This window comes from Pipra filicauda, unplaced genomic scaffold (genome assembly GCF_003945595.2).
Source record: "Pipra filicauda isolate LSUMZ 115617 unplaced genomic scaffold, ASM394559v2 scaffold633_size201376_pilon, whole genome shotgun sequence".
NCBI classification, from domain to species: domain Eukaryota; kingdom Metazoa; phylum Chordata; class Aves; order Passeriformes; family Pipridae; genus Pipra; species Pipra filicauda.
The window spans coordinates 99990-119056 of NW_024104791.1; the positions used below are offsets into that span (position 1 = coordinate 99990).

At 49.2% G+C, this 19067-nt stretch overlaps 1 protein-coding gene across 1 annotated transcript in view; it reads right to left on the bottom strand.

The window, feature by feature from the left end:
• Positions 1-742: 742 nt before the first annotated feature.
• LOC114003792 (ALS2 C-terminal-like protein) overlaps positions 743-19067 on the bottom strand; it is a 29550-nt gene continuing 11225 nt past the window's right edge. The window contains exons 9-19 of the mRNA XM_039388335.1: positions 18760-18826; positions 17376-17572; positions 12471-12536; positions 11409-11507; positions 10232-10390; positions 9825-9936; positions 6645-6722; positions 3577-3704; positions 1645-1818; positions 1242-1335; positions 743-904 (exon numbers count right to left, since the gene is read on the bottom strand). Coding sequence (XP_039244269.1) covers positions 743-904; positions 1242-1335; positions 1645-1818; positions 3577-3704; positions 6645-6722; positions 9825-9936; positions 10232-10390; positions 11409-11507; positions 12471-12536; positions 17376-17572; positions 18760-18826 — 1336 coding nt within the window. The remainder of the gene's footprint in view (positions 905-1241; positions 1336-1644; positions 1819-3576; positions 3705-6644; positions 6723-9824; positions 9937-10231; positions 10391-11408; positions 11508-12470; positions 12537-17375; positions 17573-18759; positions 18827-19067) is intronic.

Genomic DNA, 19067 nt, shown 5'->3' on the forward strand with positions numbered 1-19067 from the left:
GGGAGAGCTGGGATTGTTCAGCCTGGAGAGGAGAAGCTTTGGGGGGAAATAACTGTGGCCTTCCAGGACCTGAAGGAGCCACAAGAAAGATGGAGAGAGACTGTTTACAAGGGATGGAGGGACAGGACACAGGGAGTGGCTTCAAACTGCCAGAGGGCAGAGATAGATGGGATATTGGGAAGGAATTCCTGGCTGGGAGGGTGGGGAGGCCCTGGCACAGGTTGTCCAGAGAAGCTGTGGCTGCCCCTGGATCCCTGGAAGTGTCCAAGGCCAGGTTAGAGCAACCTGGGCTAGTGGAAGGTGGCCCTGCCCATGGCAGGGGGTGGCACTGGATCCTCTTTAAGGTCCCTTCCAACCCAAACCATTCTGGGATTCTATTTCTCCTTCAAACACAGATATCACACCCCTGCTGTGTGCCCTGACACACTTTGCTGCCCTCAGTTCTTAGGGAGGTTTTTTTGCTTCCTATTTGTCTAAATGAAGTGTTATTATGGGCAGCAGCTCCTTGAGCTGCCACAGCTCAGTGAGATTCCCAATAAAGCCCCTGGGTCATATAATAACCACATAATAGCCATAATAAAGGTTTTCCAGGTCCACATGACCTCAGTTATTGCAAATAACTCTTAATTTAACACCATTCTGAAGCACCTCCCCCCAAAAAACACGTTGTGATTAAAGCACATCCCCTGTAAACACCATCCCAATGTTCTCCTCCCCATGGGAAGGACTCAACCCGCTCGACTCACCGGTAGAATTCCCAAATTTTCTTGGCGTAGTACTTGACCTCCTCCTGTGCCATGGTCAGCAGGTGCCTGTTGGCCCCGATCCCGGAATATGTTGCCTGGAAAGCGACTGTCAGGGCCTTCAGCAGCTTGCCCAGAGGGTGCAGGGAGGACTTCAACGCCTGCAGGAGGCGGGAAAATTCAATGCCACACGTCAGCGTTGCCATCAGTGGAGGAAAACACCCCAAAAGGCCCCCCAGCCTCCTCCTGGCAGCAAAGGAGGACAAGCCCAGAGGTGACATCATTTCCAGCAGCTGGAGAACCAAGAGGGAAGATTTCTCCACAGCTCTGCACAAAATGAGTGGCCAAAGAGCACGAGGGACAAGCCTGTTCTTGACATAATTTAGGGAAGTTCTTGAAGCCTCTGGCCATGTTTTATGTGCTGTCAAATTAACAGCAATTTGCCCGGCTCTGTGTCCATGTCTGGTGGCCAAACCTGGATTATTTTAAGCTTTTTACCTTCTCTAAATAACTCTGTATCGACTCCAGCTCCTGGTGCTGGACAAGCTCTTCAAGGATATCTTCAATTTTCCAGGATACGTCCTCAGTCCCCCTGAAAGGATGAGAAGTGAGGGAGGAAAAAAGAGGTGAGCTTCCCACAAGGAAGCTCTGGGATAAATCCAGGTGGGTATCACAGGTAGATTCCAAAGGGGCAATAAAAAAATTAGAAGGAATGAATTTTTCACTTGTAAGACTCAACCTCAACAGCAGAACTTTAAATTGAGGGGTAAAATCCCTCCTCCTGCTTCATGAGAAGGAACAACTGGAAAATGCTCAAGTTCATGACTTTAAAACATGATTTCAATCAGACCCTGATTTAAACGGATTCCTCTGTGGCAACGAGGCCCTGGAATATTCCTACCTTTGGCAGAAGAGATATTCCTGAGATTTCCTCAGCTCCTTGCTGGTTTGGATGTGGAACCCTGTGAAAGACTCTTCCATCTCTTCCTTGCAGCCAGACTGGAGGAATTCCAGGAACTGGTCATAGATTCCCTTCCACCTCTTCTCCACTGGGAACTCCCTGAGGCCCAGCTGACTGGAAAATGGAACGTGGCATTAGGATTTCCTGGATCCCCCTTTAATCACTTCAGACCTCACCTTCAAATAGGGGAGGTTCTCCAGGGTTGGGATTAACTCAGGGATGGAGCCAGGCTGGGAGAGCTGGGGGGGTTCCCCTGGAGAAGAGAAGGCTCCAGGGAGAGCTGAGAGCCCCTGGCAGGGCCTAAAGGGGCTCCAGGAGAGCTGGAGAGGGACTGGGGACAAGGGATGGAGGGACAGCACACAGGGAATGGCTTTAAGCTATAAAAGGATAAATTTAGGTGGGATATTGGGAAGGAATTCCTGGCTGTGAGGGTGGGGAGGAACTGGGATGGATTTCCCAGAGAAGCTGTGGCTGCCCCTGGATCCCTGGAAGTGTCCGAGGCCAGGCTGGAGCAACCTGGGCTAGTGGAAGGTGTCCCTGCCCATGGCAGGGGGTGGGACTGGGTGACCTTAATGTCCCTTCCCACCCAAACCATTCCATGCTGACTCCCTGATGTTCTGTAGGAGCAGAGGAACATGGAAGTGCCCAACTGGGAATTCAATAAAAGCAACTCAGGTCCCTTGTCCTGACAATGAGGTGCTTTGGGCGAAGAAAAATTCCTGGTGTGTGGAACATAAATAACCTCAACTTCTGCTGGTCACAGACTTCCTTGGCCCCTGGTGGATGTCCCTAAACCCAGACCATTTATCTCACCCCAAAGCCTTCAGAAGAGCAACCACCACCAGCAGCTATTTCTGCCTGGAAAGAACAGGAGCTGTTTCTGCAACAGGAATGACGGACTGGAAATGTTTTGCAGAGGAAAGAGGAGGAAACTGAACTGGGGTTTGTGAGAGGAAATGGAATTTGTGAGGACAGGCAGCTGGGTTTTTTTCCCCACTGGGACTCCCTCCTGTGAGTTAAACTGGCTGAATCCAGGTCCTCCAGCTTGGCATCCCTTGGCAGGGTTCAGCCCTGAAATGAGGGATGTGGTCTGATGGCTCCAGCTCAGCCATTCCTGCCTTGTATTCCCACCATTTCCTGCCAAAACAGGAGCAGCAGCTCTGATCTTCCACGTGGAGGGCAGTGGCAGGGTGGGAGGAGAACATCTCTTCTCCCCTTCCCACCTGGCATTAATTGAGGTCCTGGAGCAGGTCCAGGGAAGAGCAACGAGGCTGGGGAAGGGACTGGAGCACAAGTGCTGTGAGGAGAGGCTGAGGGAGCTGGGGGGGCTCAGCCTGGAGAAGAGGAGGCTCAGGGGAGACCTCCTCACTCTCTGCAACTCCCTGACAGGAGGGGGGAGCCAGGGGGGGGTTGGTCTCTTTTCCCAGGCAACCATCAGCAAGACAAGAGGGCTGGGTCTGCAGCTGTGCCAGGGGAGGGTTAGGTTGGACATTAGGAAGAATTTCTTTGCAGAGAGGGTGCTCAGCCATTGGAATGGGCTGCCCAGGGAAGGGGGGGATTCTCCATCCCTGGAGGTGTTTAAGCTGAGACTGGATGTGGCATCAGTGCCATGGGCTGGGAACCACGGCGGGGTTGGATCAAGGGTTGGACTGGATGATCTCGGAGGTCCCTTCCAACCCAGCTGATTCCATGATTCTATAATTCTGTGATTAACACCACGACAACCTCTGCTCTCCTTTCCTCCTTCTCCCCTAACCCAGTTTTCAGCTCCAATCTCTGCCAGGGCTGCTTTGATCCCCACAGGAATTATCCACGACCCCTCCCGGAGCCCAAATCCAAGCCCTGGCCGGGGAATCCGCCGGCTCTGCTCACGTTTTGGTGATCCTCTCATCCAGCTGCTCGCTGGAGGTGTTGAGGACGCCGTGGGTCTGGAGGCCTTGGCCCGACTTGTTGGTGAAGGTTCCCTCCAAAACGAAGCCGTTGGCGAAGGAGAGCTTTCCCTGCGGAGGAGGAATCCAGGGTTACTCTGCCAGGAGCTCGTTAGAGGCAGGAAACGAGCTGGACCAAGAGCTCAAAGTCTCTTTTCAGCAGCGCCAGCTCTTGAAAAGGTGGCTCAGGACAAACTTCCACCCCGGAGGTGGAGATTCCAGCAGCCAAAGCAATGATGTCAATAAAGTGGCAGCAACTGGAGCCAACACATCCCAAAAATCCCAGATTAAACCCTTTGCATTATTCCCTACAAAGCCTCAAAATCTCCTTTGAGTTATTAAATCTGCCCTAAATCTGACAATAGTTTAAACTAAACAGGAGTGAAGGGATGAAGCTTCGATTTCTCCCAGTTTTCCCTCAAACCACAGGGAATTTTGGCCTCCCAGGTGTGGGGGAATCACATGACCTTCACCATAAACACCTTCAAACTCATTGGAAAACTTGGGAGTTGGCTGCTCCCAAGGCAAACCTAAATTCTCTGAGGCAAACCCAGGACATGCAGCAGCTCGACTCAGACTTGGAGGATTTAATTAAAGCCAAAGCCAAACAATATCCTGGAATAGGAGCCTGAAATCCTCCTGGCTCGTGGCAGGAGGCCCATTCCAGCTCTGGATAAAGACCAGATTTCTCTGGACCAACCACTAAAATCAAGATGAATTTTGGAGGCTCTGAGCTAATTAATGTCAGACGAATTTTGGAGGCTCTGAGCTAATTAATGTCAGATGAATTTTGGAGGCTCTGAGCTAATTAATGTCAGATGAATTTTGGAGGCTCTGAGCACTGTAATCGATGTCTGTGAAGAAGATGATGACAAGCTCTTCCTCCCCTGAGAGTCATTAATGACAAGGCTCATTTGCACTCATTAGCAAGGCTCTGTTTTGACACCTCTCCGTGTGATCCAAGCCCACATTTCCTGCCAGGCTCATCCCATTGTTGAGGAAGGAGCTGGAGGAGGAGTTTTCCTTCCCCAGGGGATTTTCTCACCACTCTGAGCAGATATTTCTGCCCACATTGCAAAATTGGGCTGCCAAACCCCTCAGCTGTGGGGTAACACCTCGGGTTGGTTGCATTTCCTGTGTCCCCAAACCACTGCAAAAAGGCTGAAAATGTGAGTTTGAAGGAGATAAAAACATCCCAAGTGCAGCTGGGAAGAACAGGCAAAAATGTCCCACAAAAACAAGCGAAGAAAAGCAAAATCCAACAAAAAAAACCTCAACGGCAACAACGAAATAATAATAAAAAAAAACAAAGCAAAACGAAAAATAAACAAAGTCAAAAAAGCAAACTACAAAAATCTACATAAAAAATAAGCAAATAACAAATAAAAACAAAAGAAAACAGAAAAAAAACAAATAATCAAATAATCAGACAAAACAACAATCAAAAAATCAAAGTATAAAAAGCTACACAAAACCCAAGCAAATAACAAATAAAAGCAAAAAAAACCAAAAATCAGAAAAACCAAATAATCAAATAACCAGAAAAAACAATAATCAAAAAACAAAACTACCAAAAGCTACACAAAAACCAAGCAAATAACAAAAAAAACAAAAAAATCTCAATGATCAGAAAAACCAATTAATCAAATAATCAGAAAAAAGAACAATCAAAAAATCAAACTACGAAAAGCTACACAAAAAACAAGCAAATAACAAATAAAACCCAATAACCAGAAAAACCCCAAACAAACAAAAAAATAAGCAAAATAACAAATAAAAGAACCAAACAAAAAACTAAACAAAACCCAAAAAAACCCCCACAAACAAAAAACCCAAATGAAAAGCAAACCAAAAAAACCCAAAAAAACTAAACAAAAATCCCAAACATACAAAAAAACCCAAACAAAACCCCCAAACATACAAAAAAAACCCAAAGCAAAACAAAAATTAAACAAAACCCAAAAAACCAAACCACAAAAAACAAGCAAATCAACAAATAAAACCAAAAAAACCAACAACCAAAAAAACCCCAGCCAAATAACCAAGCAAAAAGCTAAATAAAAGAACCAAAAAAAAAACAAATTAAAAAAAAAAACAGAAAAACAAACAAAACAAAAAAAACCAACCCAAAAAAACCACAAACTAAAAACCCAAATGAAAAACAAACCAAAAAACCCAAACAAAAATCAAACCAAAAAAACCCAAACAAAAAAAAATCACAAAAAAACCAAACAAAAAATCAAACCAAAAGTACCCAAACAAAACCCCCAAACATACAAAAAACCCTCAAAGCAAAACAAAAATCGAACAAAACCAAAAAACCAAACCACAAAATCCCACACAAAAACCATGCAAAAAGAAGCAAATAACAAACAAAACAAAAAAAAAAACCAAAAAACTCAGAACCAAACAAAAAACCAAGCAAAAACCTAAATAAAAGAACCAAACAAAAAATAAACAAAAAAACAACAACCCAAAAAAAAAAAAAAAAAAACAAAACCACAAAAAACCAAAAACTCACAAAAAAGCCCAAATAAAAACAAACAAAAAAACACCAATAAAAAGCCCACAAAAAAAAAAGCCCAACATACAAAAAAAAAAAAAAAACAGAGCAAAAAAACCTCAAACCAAAAAAAAAATCAAACCAAAAAATCCCAACCAAAAAACCGAACCAGAAAACCCCAAACGAAAACCACCAACCAAAACCCACCCAAAAACCAACCCAAAAAGAACAACCAACCAACCAACCGCCCCCCAAAAAACCCCCGAAAACCTCAAGAGCCTGGAAGGAACTCAAACATTAAACCCCAAAACTCTTCCCAAAGCCCCCCCAGGGTCTCTCAGCTGAAGCTTTTCTTCCCCCACTGAGACTGATGAAGGACAAAAATAGTCCAAAAAGCAGGAAAATCGGATTTTCCGGGAGACTGGGGGAAGTGGGGCGGGAAGGGGCGAACTTTGGACACGAATCCATGTGGGAATTAAAGAAACTGTGGAAACCAAGGAAGTTCTCACCTTCCCAACAAAGGTCAGGTCCTCCGTGAAGTTCCCTTCGTAGACGGAGTCGTCTTCCAGGAGCAGGATCCCAGAACCCTGCAGGTGGAAGCAGAGGGAGTGAATCCATGCCATGAACTTCCCACCTGCTCAAGTTCATCCCAAAAAATCCACTGGCTTGGATTATTTGTGGGATGCAGATTCCCAGGATCTCCTTGGAAAGCCCAACCTCTCATTTCAGTGCTCGAGAGCAAGGAGAAGGCCTGGGGGTGGTCAGGGGGTTTGGAACAACTGTGGCATTAGTTTTCCCGGGAAAAGGAGCAAAAAGCAGGATCCTGGGCTAAGAATGGACACCAGGAATTGTCACAGGGGTCAAACTCGGGCTGCTCCCAATCCTGGGACTTTTCAGGGGATTGGAGCCAACTGTGTCACCCTTTGAAAAGTGATGAAGAGGAAACAGGATGGTGGAACATCCTGAGCTGGAAGGGACCCCCAGGGATCCCCCAGGACACCCCACCAATCCCACCATGTCCCTGAGAACGTTGTCCTGGAGCTCTGGCAGGATTTGTTCCATGCCCACTTCCCTGGGGACCCTGTTCAGTGTCCAACCACCCTCTGGGAGAAAAAAAACCCTCCTCATATCCAGCCTAAACTTGGGATTCACTTTATCCCTTGCTGTGCAGCCCACAGGGCTTTAATGAGCTGCTCCCAAACATTCCTTAAACAACTCATTCCACCGCCTCCCAAATCCCACCCTGCTTTCAGGAGCACAATTTTTAGGGAAGGAGCCCCAAGACGCAGAAAAGACACAGGATAATTTAGATTTCTCCTGGGTGGGTTTAGCCCCTGGTTTAGGCCCTGAGGTTTTACAAGAACCCAAACCAGCCAGAAAAACGTGGTCACTTCTAGAGCTGTAACACTTTTTTCCCACTGGAACGGTTTTCCTGGCTGGAAAAACGCCCTTTCTGGCAAAAAAAAAATAAAAAATAAAAGGTTTCCAAGGGCAGCTTCTCAGTCCCACCAATTTTCCACCAGGAAAGCTGAAGTGGCTGCTCCCCACCTGGAAGCCGTGGGAAGTTAAAGGAGCCTTTGGCAGCGTTTATTTTGGAGGTTTTCTGGGAAGTGCAAACATTTCACCCCGATTTGGTGAAGTGGGGCGGGGGTTGTTTGGTTTTTTTTCAGCACATGTTTTTCAGGAGAAGCAAAGCTTTGATTCCTGGGCCAGTTTGAGCAATGCCAATTCCTTCTGCTCTCCCCACCAACGGCTAAACTTTCAAAGACACCAAAACTCGGCACAGGGAAGAGGAAAGGGGAAGATTTCCTGATCTCCAAGAGAGGTGGAGTATCATGGAATTGCAGAATGGTTTGAGTTGGAAGGGACCTTAAGGAACATCCAGTGCCACCCCCTGCCACGGGCAGGGACACCTTCCACCAGCCCAGGTTGCTCCAACCTGGCCTTGGACACTTCCAGGGATGGGGAGTCCACAACCTCTCTGGGCAACCTGAGGGATACAAAACCATCCTGAGGGATATACAACCATTCTGAGGGATATCTAGGCATCCTGAGGGATGTATAACCATCCTGAGGGATATACAACCATCCTGAGGGATATACAACCATCCTGAGGGATATCTAGGCATCCTGAGGGATGTATAAACATCCTGAGGGACATATAACCTTCCTGTGGGATATCTAGCCATCCTGTGGGATATATAGCCATCCTGAGGGATGTATAACCTTCCTGAGGGATGTATAATCATCCTGTGGGATATAAAACCATTCTGAGGGACATATAACCATCCTGAGGGATACCTAGCCATCCTGTGGGATATACAAGCATCCTGAGGGAGATATAACCTTCCTGAGGGATGTATAGCCATCCTGTGGGATACATAGCCATCCTGAGGGATGTATAACCATCCCAAGGGAGATAGAACCATCCTGAGGTAGACAGAACCATCCTGAGGGAGACAGAACCATCCTGAGGGAGATATAACCTTCCTGAGGGATATCTAGCCATCCTGTGGGATATATAGCCATCCTGAGGGATGTATAATCATCCTGTGGGATATAAAACCATTCTGAGGGATATCTACCCATCCTGAGGGATATACAACTATCCTGAGGGATATTTAGCCATCCTGAGGGATACACAGACATCCTGAGGGATATATAACCTTCCTGAGGGATATATAACCATCCTGAGGGATGTATAACCTTCCTGAGGGATGTATAACCTTCCTGAGGGATGTATAACCATCCTGTGGGATATAAAACCATTCTGAGGGACATATAACCATCCTGAGGGATATCTAGCTATCCTGTGGGACATATAGCCATCCTGTGGGTTATACAGTCATCCTGAGAGATGGATAGGCATCCTAAGGGATATACAGCCATCCTGAGGGATATATAACCTTCCTGAGGGATATATAACCTTCCTGAGGGATGTATAACCTTCCTGAGGGATAGAAAACCATTCTGAGGGACGTATTACCATCCTGAGGGATATCTAGCCATCCTGTGGGACATATAGCCATCCTGAGGGATATACAGTCATCCTGAGAGATGGATAGGCACCCTGAGGGATATCCAGCCATCCTGAGGGATGTATAACCACCCTGAGGGAGTCCTAACCATGCAGCACTTCACATGTGACCCCCGGTCCGTAACTGGGGCTGGGTGATCAGCTGAACAGCCAGACCTACAAGGTGTCTTAGGAGGAGCAAGGAGAAGTGACAGCCTCAGGTCTTGTTCCTCCCCACACCTCAGGGGGGTGATAAGAATCTAAACATTAATCTGAACATTAATCTAAACTTAATCTAAATCCTGGTCTTCAAAAATATTGTTATGGTAAAATCACAGGAGAGAGATTTTCTCCAGGGAGCTGGAAGGGACCCCCAAGGATCATCCAGTCCCACCCCTGACCCTGCACAGACACCCCAACAACCCCACCCTGTCCCTCAGAGTGTTGTCCAAACCCTCCTGGAGCTCTGGCAGCCTTGGGGCTGTGCCCACTGCCCTGGGGAGCCTGGTCAGTGCCCACCACCCTCTGAGGGAAAAACCTTTCCCTGAGATGTCACCTTCTTGCTTTCCAATTGCCCTCCTGGATTAATTAAGGAGCGAAATATTGATCTCTCCCTTGCTGGCGAGTTCCACACCCCACTGCCTGGCAGGGCCCACTGACAGTGGGTACTCACCACCATTTTATCAGCGTGGAATGTCCTCTGGTAGCAGACCCCTGACTGGGTCACCACGATGCCCTGGCCATGCCTGTGATCATCCAGCCACGTCCCGATGTATCTCTCCCCTCTGGAATGCAACAGAAAACAAATTATGGGGTTTTTTCCCCTTTTTTCTTAGATCTTAATCCATCTGCTGTGTCACTTCCTGAGGGCAGTTCTACCTGTGCAGCACAACTTCCACATGTCCCACACAAACTCAGTCCATGCAAGGCTCTCCCAGGAGTTCAAGCCTTGCAGGAGAGGCTGAACCCATCCCACCTCCACCCCCAAAGCTCCCCAGCAAAACACGAGGCTTTATCCCACCGACAGCAGGCCGAAGGTGCCACACCCCTAAAGCCACCTCTGACCCACCCCCCCTCTACCTGTCCCTGTCTTCCCAGACTCCATATCCGTTCTTCTTGTCGTTTTCCCACTGGCCCGTGTATCTGAAGGGATGCTCAGCTGAGAAGTTCTCCAGGATCCCAAAGCCCTGCCGCACGTTGTCCTTGAAGTAACCTTTGTAGACCACGTCATTCCCATACCTGCAGGGACACGGGATTTAATTCCATGACTACCTGAGAGCTCCTCTTGGAACAGGAAGCCAGGAGAGTGAGCACATCAGGGTCACCTTCCTGCTGAATATTCCAGATTTTTGCTGAGAGTCATTTCCTCTGAGGAATGTTCATCACCCAACTAGTCACTCCACAGCTTCCAAGGACACAACACATTGGCTTGCAATTGTCCCTTGACCTCCCCCACAGTGACCACTGGTTGATCCAGAGGAGATCAGATCAACAGGAAGCCTCGTCTTCACCTTTCTGTGGTGGCCACCACCCCTCCTCCTGGGCTGGTCTCTCTCTCAGAAGGGCTCCTCTGAGCTGGAGTCATAAATAAGGAGCAGAACTTGCAGGTTGGAGGAAGGCAGGTCCTACAGGCCCATCCCAGCTGGAAAATTGGGCTCTGTGCTCTCCTGTCCCACTCGGTGCAGGGAAAGGAGTCAATGAGAGCATCAACCATGGACAGTCCAGGCTTCACGTGGCCCAACTCATCTGGGTACAAGCCACGTGTGACCTCAGCAAAGATGAGGATGGTGCTGGAGGAGAGAAGGCTCCAGGGAGACCTGAGAGCACCTTCAGTGCTTAAAGGAGCTCCAGGAGAGCTGGAGAGGGACTGGGGACAAGGGATGGAGGGACAGGACACAGGGAATGGCTTCCCACTGCCAGAGGGCAGGGATAGATGGGATACTGGGAAGGAATTCTTGGCTGGGATGGTGAGGAGGGACAGGCACAGGTTGTCCAGAGAAGCTGTGGCTGCCCCTGGATCCCTGGAAGTGTCCAAGGCCAGGGATAGTGGAAGATGTCCCTGCCCGTGGCCAGGCTGGAATGGGACGATCTTTCAGGTCCCTTCCAACCCAAACCATCCTGGAATTCTCTGTGCCCACAACCAGTGCTTTTCCAGACCAGGCTCCATCCAAATTCCCAGCAGATGGGATGAGATGGGAACATCCCACCCTCTGAACACCCCTTTTCCCCCCAGGATCCAGGTGGGGGTGTCACTTACTCACAGATTCCGTAGCCTCTCATCTTGCCCTCGTACCAGTGGCACTTGTAACAGTCATACCTGTCCTCAGCTTGGCGGGGGACGAGGCAGATCCCAAACCTGGAATGACACATGGAAGAGGTCAGCAGGGAAAAAGGCAGCTCAGCTGTACTGGGGGAAGTTTCAAAGTCGAGGAGCTCCAGATTTCCAATCTGATTTATGGGGTTGGGGGTCAACTCTCCCTCTGACACTATTTCCAGGTGTCACTAAATCCAAGTTCACTTGGATTTGGTCCAAGGAAAAGCTCCAGGACTGTTTTTTCCCCCTCTTTACCTTTCCCCAGTTTAGGAACTGAATTAAATGGGTTTTTATTCCTTATACAAAGTATCTGAGATTTTTTTTTCCCCCTTAAAAGCCTCACCTATTCTGTAATTCTTGTAAAAGTGAGGCATCTAAAAGCCTTACTTCCCAAAAAAAAAACTAAGTTAAATCTTTTGTCATTCCTTACACAAAGTACCTGAGATATTTTTTCCCCTTAAAAGTCTCATCTACTCTGGAATTCTTGTGAAAATGAGGAATGTAAAAGTCTTACTTTCAAAAAAAAAAACCACTTTTGTCATTCCTTACACAAAGTATCTGAGATTATTTTTTTTTCCCCTTAAAAGCCTCATCTGCTCTGGAATTCTCGCAAAAATGAGGAATGTAAAAGTCTCACCTTCAAAAAAAAAACCCCTAGATAAATAAGATTTGAATTTCACAGCCTGGTTTCTTACCCTTGAAAACTCGTCATTTAAGGGAAGTTTTTTAAAGATACCTAAAAATAACTTTTCGAGGCACTTCCTATGAATTAATTCACAGGGATTTAGACCCCAGGGATCAGGTTCATCCACGGGAATGTCCACATGGATGGAAATGCCTGCACTGAGCTGCTCATCTGCCCGTGGCTCTTTCCTTGTAGTCACCACCAACCCGCTCTCTCCAGGTTACAACACCCTCAGCTTAAGGCAGACATCCCTCTGGAAGGAAGGAATCATTCCTTAGCACAGTTTGAAACCAAGGAATGTCCTGTTTTCCAAGGCTTACCCGTGCTCCAAGCCCTCCTTGAAGTCCCCGACGTGGTTGCGTCCATCGCGCCACTTCAGCGTCCCCCTGGAATTCAGAGAATCGGCTCACCAGGGAGGGCACCCAACGCTCCCAGCTGCACCAGGAGGGAGCCAGGCCCAGCCCAAACGTGGCACAACCCCAAGGTTTGGACTGGGAGGGTGGGGAGGCCCTGGCAAAGGTTGCCCAGAGAAGCTGTGGCTGGATCCCTGGAAGTGTCCAAGGCCAGGTTGGAGCAAGCTGGGCTAGAGGAGGGTGTCCCTGGATGGGCTTTAAGGTCCCTTCCAACCCAACCCATTCCATGGCTCTGTGAATCTATGAACCATCCAAGTGCTGGGACAGCTGGGATTGTTCAGCCTGGAGAGGAGAAGCTTTGGGGGGAACTGATTGTGGCCTTCCAGGACCTGAAGGAGCCACAGGAAAGATGGAGAGAGACTGTTTACAGGGGCCTGGAGGGACAGGACACAGGGAATGGCTTCAAACTGCCAGAGAACAGGGTTAGATGGGATATTGGGAAGGAATTCCTGGCTGGGAGGGTGGGGAGGCCCTGGCACAGGTTGCTCAGAGAAGCTGTGGCTGCCCCTGGATCCCTGGAAGTGTCCAAGGCCAGGCTGGAGCAACCTGGGCTAGTGGAAGGTGTCCCTGCCCATGGCACGGGGTGGGATTGATGAGTTTTAAGGTCCCTTCCAACCCCAAACCAATCTGCAATTCTCTCATCTTCCATTCAGTGCCCACAGTTCAGCTGAGAAGTCTCCTCGGGGTCCCGCTGCTTCCTCAGACTTTAATTAATCTCCCACAGGATTCGAGAGCAGAAAACTTCCCCTCATTTTTCTTATTTCCCTCCTCCTTGAAGTGGCTCCATTTCCCCAAAGGGCTTCTCGAGTCAGAGATTGATGCTCTGAACTCTCATCTCAAGCAGCAACTTGGCACTTCAACACTGCTCCTGTTTCAGGGGTTTCTCCCAGAAAGTTTTCCCTTCACTCAGGACCAGCAGAGTGCAAAGTTTGGGAAAATCAAGGGAAAACGTGGTGTGACCTTTGAGGGAAAGGGACTTTGGACAAAGGAATGGAGGGACAGGACAAGGGGGAATGGTTTAGACTGAAATGGAGTAAGGTTAGATGGGATATAAGGAAGGAATTCCTGGCTGGGAGGGTGGGGACGCCCTGGCCCAGGTTGTCCAGACAAGCTGTGGCTGCCCCTGGATCTCTGGAAGTGTCCAAGGCCAGCTTGGAGCAACCTGGGCTAGTGGAAGGTGTCTCTGGGCTGGAACTGGATGATCCTTAATGTTCTTTCCAAACCACTCCGGGATTCCACAGCCAACATCAAATATTTCCTCCAAGGACAGAGACACTCAAGTTCTCCAGGAACCTCGGGGACTTTGCTTTGCACCGTGAGGATTTAATACCATGAGGATTTAATGCCATAATGTTTTCCTACTCTGGAACAAGTGGGAAGAATCCACTTCCAAGTTCCCTAATCTCAAAAGCATTTTCTAGAGGTGCTGGGTCATCCCTTCGGGACCTTGCACATGATCCTGTTTTAATTGCAGCATGTGATTAAATCACGGTGATTAAGCTGAAGTTCCAGCCTTGGCACATCCCCACAGACACCATAATGACACCACAGCCCCAGGAAAACAAAGGAGACAAGCACTGGCCTGAAGGGATCCTATCTCTCCATCTGGTTTTGTGGGGGGGTTGGAGAAGTGATCCCAGGAGGGAAGAATGTAAAGCCACACTGGAGGGGGTCAACGTGATGGGCAAGTTACTGCCAGGCCTGAATTCATGTCCCTCCCTCCTGGGCTCCCACTCCACCCCACCCACCCACCCTGTTCATTCTTGCATCACCCCAGACACAGCCAGATCCCTGCACATTCCCCAGCCAGAGATAACACAATTCCAGAGGGGTTTGGGTTGGAAGGGACCTTAAAGATCATCTCATTCCACCCCCGCCATGGGCAGGGACACCTTCCACTAGCCCAGCTTGCTCCAACCTGGCTTTGGACACTTTTAGGGATCCAGGAGCAGCCACAGCTTCTCTGGGAAATCCATTCCAGTCCCTCTCCACCCTCCCAGCCAAGAATTCCTTCCTAACATCCAATCTAAACCCACTCTCTCTCAGTTTAACCAAAGATGGTGCAACACCAAAACCACGACACGTCTGTTTGACTTTCACCGAGGCTGCTCTTGGAAACACCCACACGAGAGGGGCTTTTTTTGGGAGGTTTGCAGAGAACTGGTCAAGTTAAAATCAAGTGGATTTAAAATACAGCTCCTTTTGCTTTGCTGGTTTGAATGCCAGCAAAGGGGAGAAGCCAAAGAGGATGAGGGAACAGCTGGAGCTGTGCCAGGGCAGGGTCAGGTTGGATCTCAGGGAAAGGTTCTTCCCCCAGAGGGTGGTCGGGCACTGACCAGGCTCCCCAGGGCAGTGGGCACGGCCCCAAGGCTGCCAGAGCTCCAGGAGGGTTTGGACAATGCTCTGAGGGACAGGGGGGGATTGCTGAGGTGTCAGTGCAGGGCCAGGAGTTGGACTGGATGATCCTTGGGGGTCCCTTCCAGCTCAGGACATTCCATGGTTCCGTGTCTGCTCCAGCCACAGGGATGCTTTAAGCGACTTCTCAGTGGGAGAACCTCCTTCCCCCACACCAGGTCACCTGGAATACTGGCACAGAACAGTGGAGGAACCCAGATGGTTTTGCTGAAAGCCCTAATTCCCACTCCTCCAGCCCTGCTCACATGCTCTGCTGTGCCAGCCTCCCCCTCAGAGGTGGCCCTGCCATCCAGGCCAGGGCTCCTGCTCTGTAACCCTCCATTAGCAGCAGGTCACACAGCACCGAAATTCTAGGAGTGGGAAGTTCAGTCAGGGAATTAAGCAGCTCAAAGCCCAGGTTTTAAAACTTTGAAGTCACTTAATTCTGCCCCAAAGTCCCTGGGACGCCTCAGTCAGGTCACTTCACCTGAAGCAGCAGAGGAATTTACTGATCTATTGATGGACCTCCATTATCAAACCCGAAAGGAGAAGGGGACAAAGAGTTCTAGGGCACAGCACAGTCTCTTCCACAGAAAATTCAGGATTAAGCTTGTTGGAAATTGATGATCTTTAAGATCCCTTCCAGCCCAAATCATTTCTGATTCCGAATAATCTCAGTATTTTAAGGCTCTTTCAAACCAAGTCTCTAAAAAAACCACTAAGTTAAATCTTTTGTCATTCCTTACACAAAGTACCTGAGAGATTTTTTTCCCCTTAAAAGCCTCACCTACTCTGGAATTCTTGTGAAATCACATCTTTTTTTACTTCAATAGCAGCTGTGAACAGTATAAAACTCAGGGAGCACAAAACTTCCAAATCAGCCTGGTTTTGTGTCCAAAAAAACAGGGGCTGTGCTCTGTCCTACATCAAAGACATTTTGGTTGGGACCATTTGATTTCCAGACCATTCCCTTTTGTCCTGGCTGGCTTGAACTTGGATTTAATGAACAGTTCCTGTGTTCCCATTAAATGCATTTGAGCTCCTTTTGGATTTAATTGGTTTTTAATTCCTTTGATAAAAGTTCAGATGTTCAAACATGATTTTTGATAGCCCAGGATCAAACTTTTCTCTTATTGTGTTGTCACCATCCCTGGAAATGCTCCAAAAATGACTGGATGTGGTAATTCATGGTGTGGTTCAGTGGATATGGTGGGATCTGGGCAAAGATTGGGACTTGATGACCTTGGGAGTCTTTTCCAACATTAATGATTCTGTGATACAGGCATGAGAATTAACCCTCTGAGTCATCTTGCAAAGGGTTATTTCCACCCCAGCTGTCCAGTGGAAATCATGTGCCTTCCATCCTGCTTTGGATATTGGGAAGATTAACCCTCCAGCTCACTTTGCAGAGGGTTATCTCCACCCCAGCTGTCCAGTGGAAATCATGTGCCTTCCATCCTGCTTTGGATATTGGGGAGCCATTTTTTCCTGCCAGGGTGGGGAGGTTGCCCAGGGAGGTTGTGGATGCCCCAAGCCTGGCAGGGTTCAGGTTGGATAAGGCCTGGTTGAGCAACCTGGGCTAGTGGAAGGTGTCCCTGCCCATGGCACGGGGTGGGATTGATGAGTTTTAAGGTCCCTTCCAGCCCCAAACCAATCTGCAATTCTCTCATCTTCCATTCAGTGCCCACAGTTCAGCTGAGAAGTCTCCTCGGGGTCCCGCTGCTTCCTCAGACTTTAATTAATCTGCCACAGGATTCGAGAGCAGAAAACTTCCCCTCATTTTTCTTATTTCCCTCCTCCTTGAAGGGGCTCCATTTCCCCAAAGGGCTTCTCGAGTCAGAGGTTGATGCTCTGAACTCTCATCTCAAGTAGCAACTTGGCACTTCAACACTGCTCCTGTTTCAGGGGTTTCTCCCAGAAAGTTTTCCCTTCCCTCAGGACCAGCAGAGTGCAAAGTTTGGGAAAATCAAGGGAAAACGTGGTGTGACCTCCGAGGGAGAGGGACTTTGGATAAAGGAATGGAGGGACAGGACAAGGGGAATGGTTTAAACTGAGATGGAGTTGGGTTAGATGGGATATTGGGAAGGAATTCTTGGCTGGGAGGGTGAGGAGGGACGGGAATGATTTCCCAGAGAAGCTGTGGCTGCTCCACCCCTGGAAATATTCAAGGCCAGGTTGGAGCAACCTGGGCTAGTGGAAGGTGTCCCTGCCCATGGCAGGGGGTGGAACAAGACGGTCTTTAAGGTCCCTTCCAACCCAAACCATTCCATGATTCTACACCTCCTCCACTCACGCACCCACAGGGTCCAAGCAGAGCCCCCCAGAGCCAGCAGGGTTATCCCGCAGCGGTTTGGCTTAGGAAAAGGGGGTTAAAAAAAAGGTTCTAGGAAAAGGGGGTTGAAAAAAAGGTTTCCTTACTTGCCATGGGGCTTCCCCCAGCGCCACTCCCCCTCGTAGGCCGCGCTCCTGAACCTGCCCTCCAGCCTGAAGACGTAGGAGAAGAAGCGGCAGGGCGGGGGTTCGCTGCCCTCGCCCGTCCGGCCCCACAGCGGGAAATCCCGCTTCCCGTTGAGGGCCTGGCGCACGGCCTGGCTCAGCTTCCACTGCCACACGGCCTGTGGGCACAGGGACAGCAGGGGGGGTCACAAAGGGGGGCACACACATCCCAGCTTGGGCGAGTTTGGAGCCGGCTTCCCGCCAAGGCTCCGAAACTCGACAACGGAGCCTTGCTTCCCTCAAAGAGGGAAGGGAAAAAACAAACCAAACAGCCAAAGCTATAGCAAAAATACATATTTTACATATGAAACAGATATATACAGTGAGAATAGAATCAGAGAGTCAGAGAATCAGAGAATCAGCTGGGTTGGAAGGGACCTCCGAGATCATCCAGTCCAACCCTTGATCCAACCCCGCCGTGGTTCCCAGCCCATGGCACTGATGCCACATCCAGTCTGTCCTTAAACACCTCCAGGGATGGAGAATCCCCCCCTTCCCTGGGCAGCCCATTCCAATGGCTGAGCACCCTCTCTGCAAAGAAATTCTTCCTAATCTCCAACCTAACCCTCCCCTGGCCCAGCTGCAGACCCAGCCCTCTTGTCTTGCTGATGGTTGCCTGGGAAAAGAGACCACCCCCCCCTGGCTCCCCCCTCCTGTCAGGGAGTTGCAGAGAGTGAGGAGGTCTCCCCTGAGCCTCCTCTTCTCCAGGCTGAGCCCCCCCAGCTCCCTCAGCCTCTCCTCATGGGAATTGTGCTCCAGTCCCTTCCCCAGCCTTGTTGCTCTTCCCTGGACCTGCTCCAGCCCCTCCATGTCCTTCCTGAGCTGAGGGCCCAGAACTGGACACAGCACTCGAGGTATCTTATCCAGATAAGACTGGATGTGGCATCAGTGCCATGGGCTGGCAACTGCAGTGGTAGTGGATCAAGGGTTGGACCTGATGATCTCAGAGGTCCCCTCCAACCCAGCTGAGTCTCTGATTCTATGATTTTTCATCTCCCACCAACAGGGCAGTGGGCACAGCCCCAAGGCTGCCAGAGCTCCAGGAGGGTTTGGATGATCCTTTGGGGCACAGGGTGGGACTCCTGGGATGGGCCTGTGCAGGGGGCAGGAGTTGGGACTGGATCATCTTTGTGGGTCCCTTCCAACTTGGCACATTCTGGAATTCTGTGACCCATCTAAGCCACCTCTGGCCATCTAATACATGACTGGCTTGGCCAAGGGGCAAAAAAAAAAAACAACCAAATCAACCCCCACTGATTATTCTGCTTGAAATAATAAAGAGATGGCAAAAATCACAAAGACTGACCTTCATCTGCGGGTCTTTGGCAGAGAGGAGGAAGGTTTCTTCTGGGGTCGTGATGCGCAGGCCGTGCCTGGGAGGGAAAAGACATGACAGAGACTATGGAAACACATTTCTGAGTCCAACAGCAGCTCCTGCTCTTCTCTCTCCCCTTCAAAATGCTGCTTTTACAGCTGCTCTTTCCTTCTGAAGAGATGCTCAACTGGTCAACTTTGTTCTCTAGGTCTGGAGCCTAAATCATCCTATTATTAATGAGCATTAATTAGTAATGATGAGAAGGAATGGCCTCAAGCTGTGCCAGGGGAGGGTCAGCT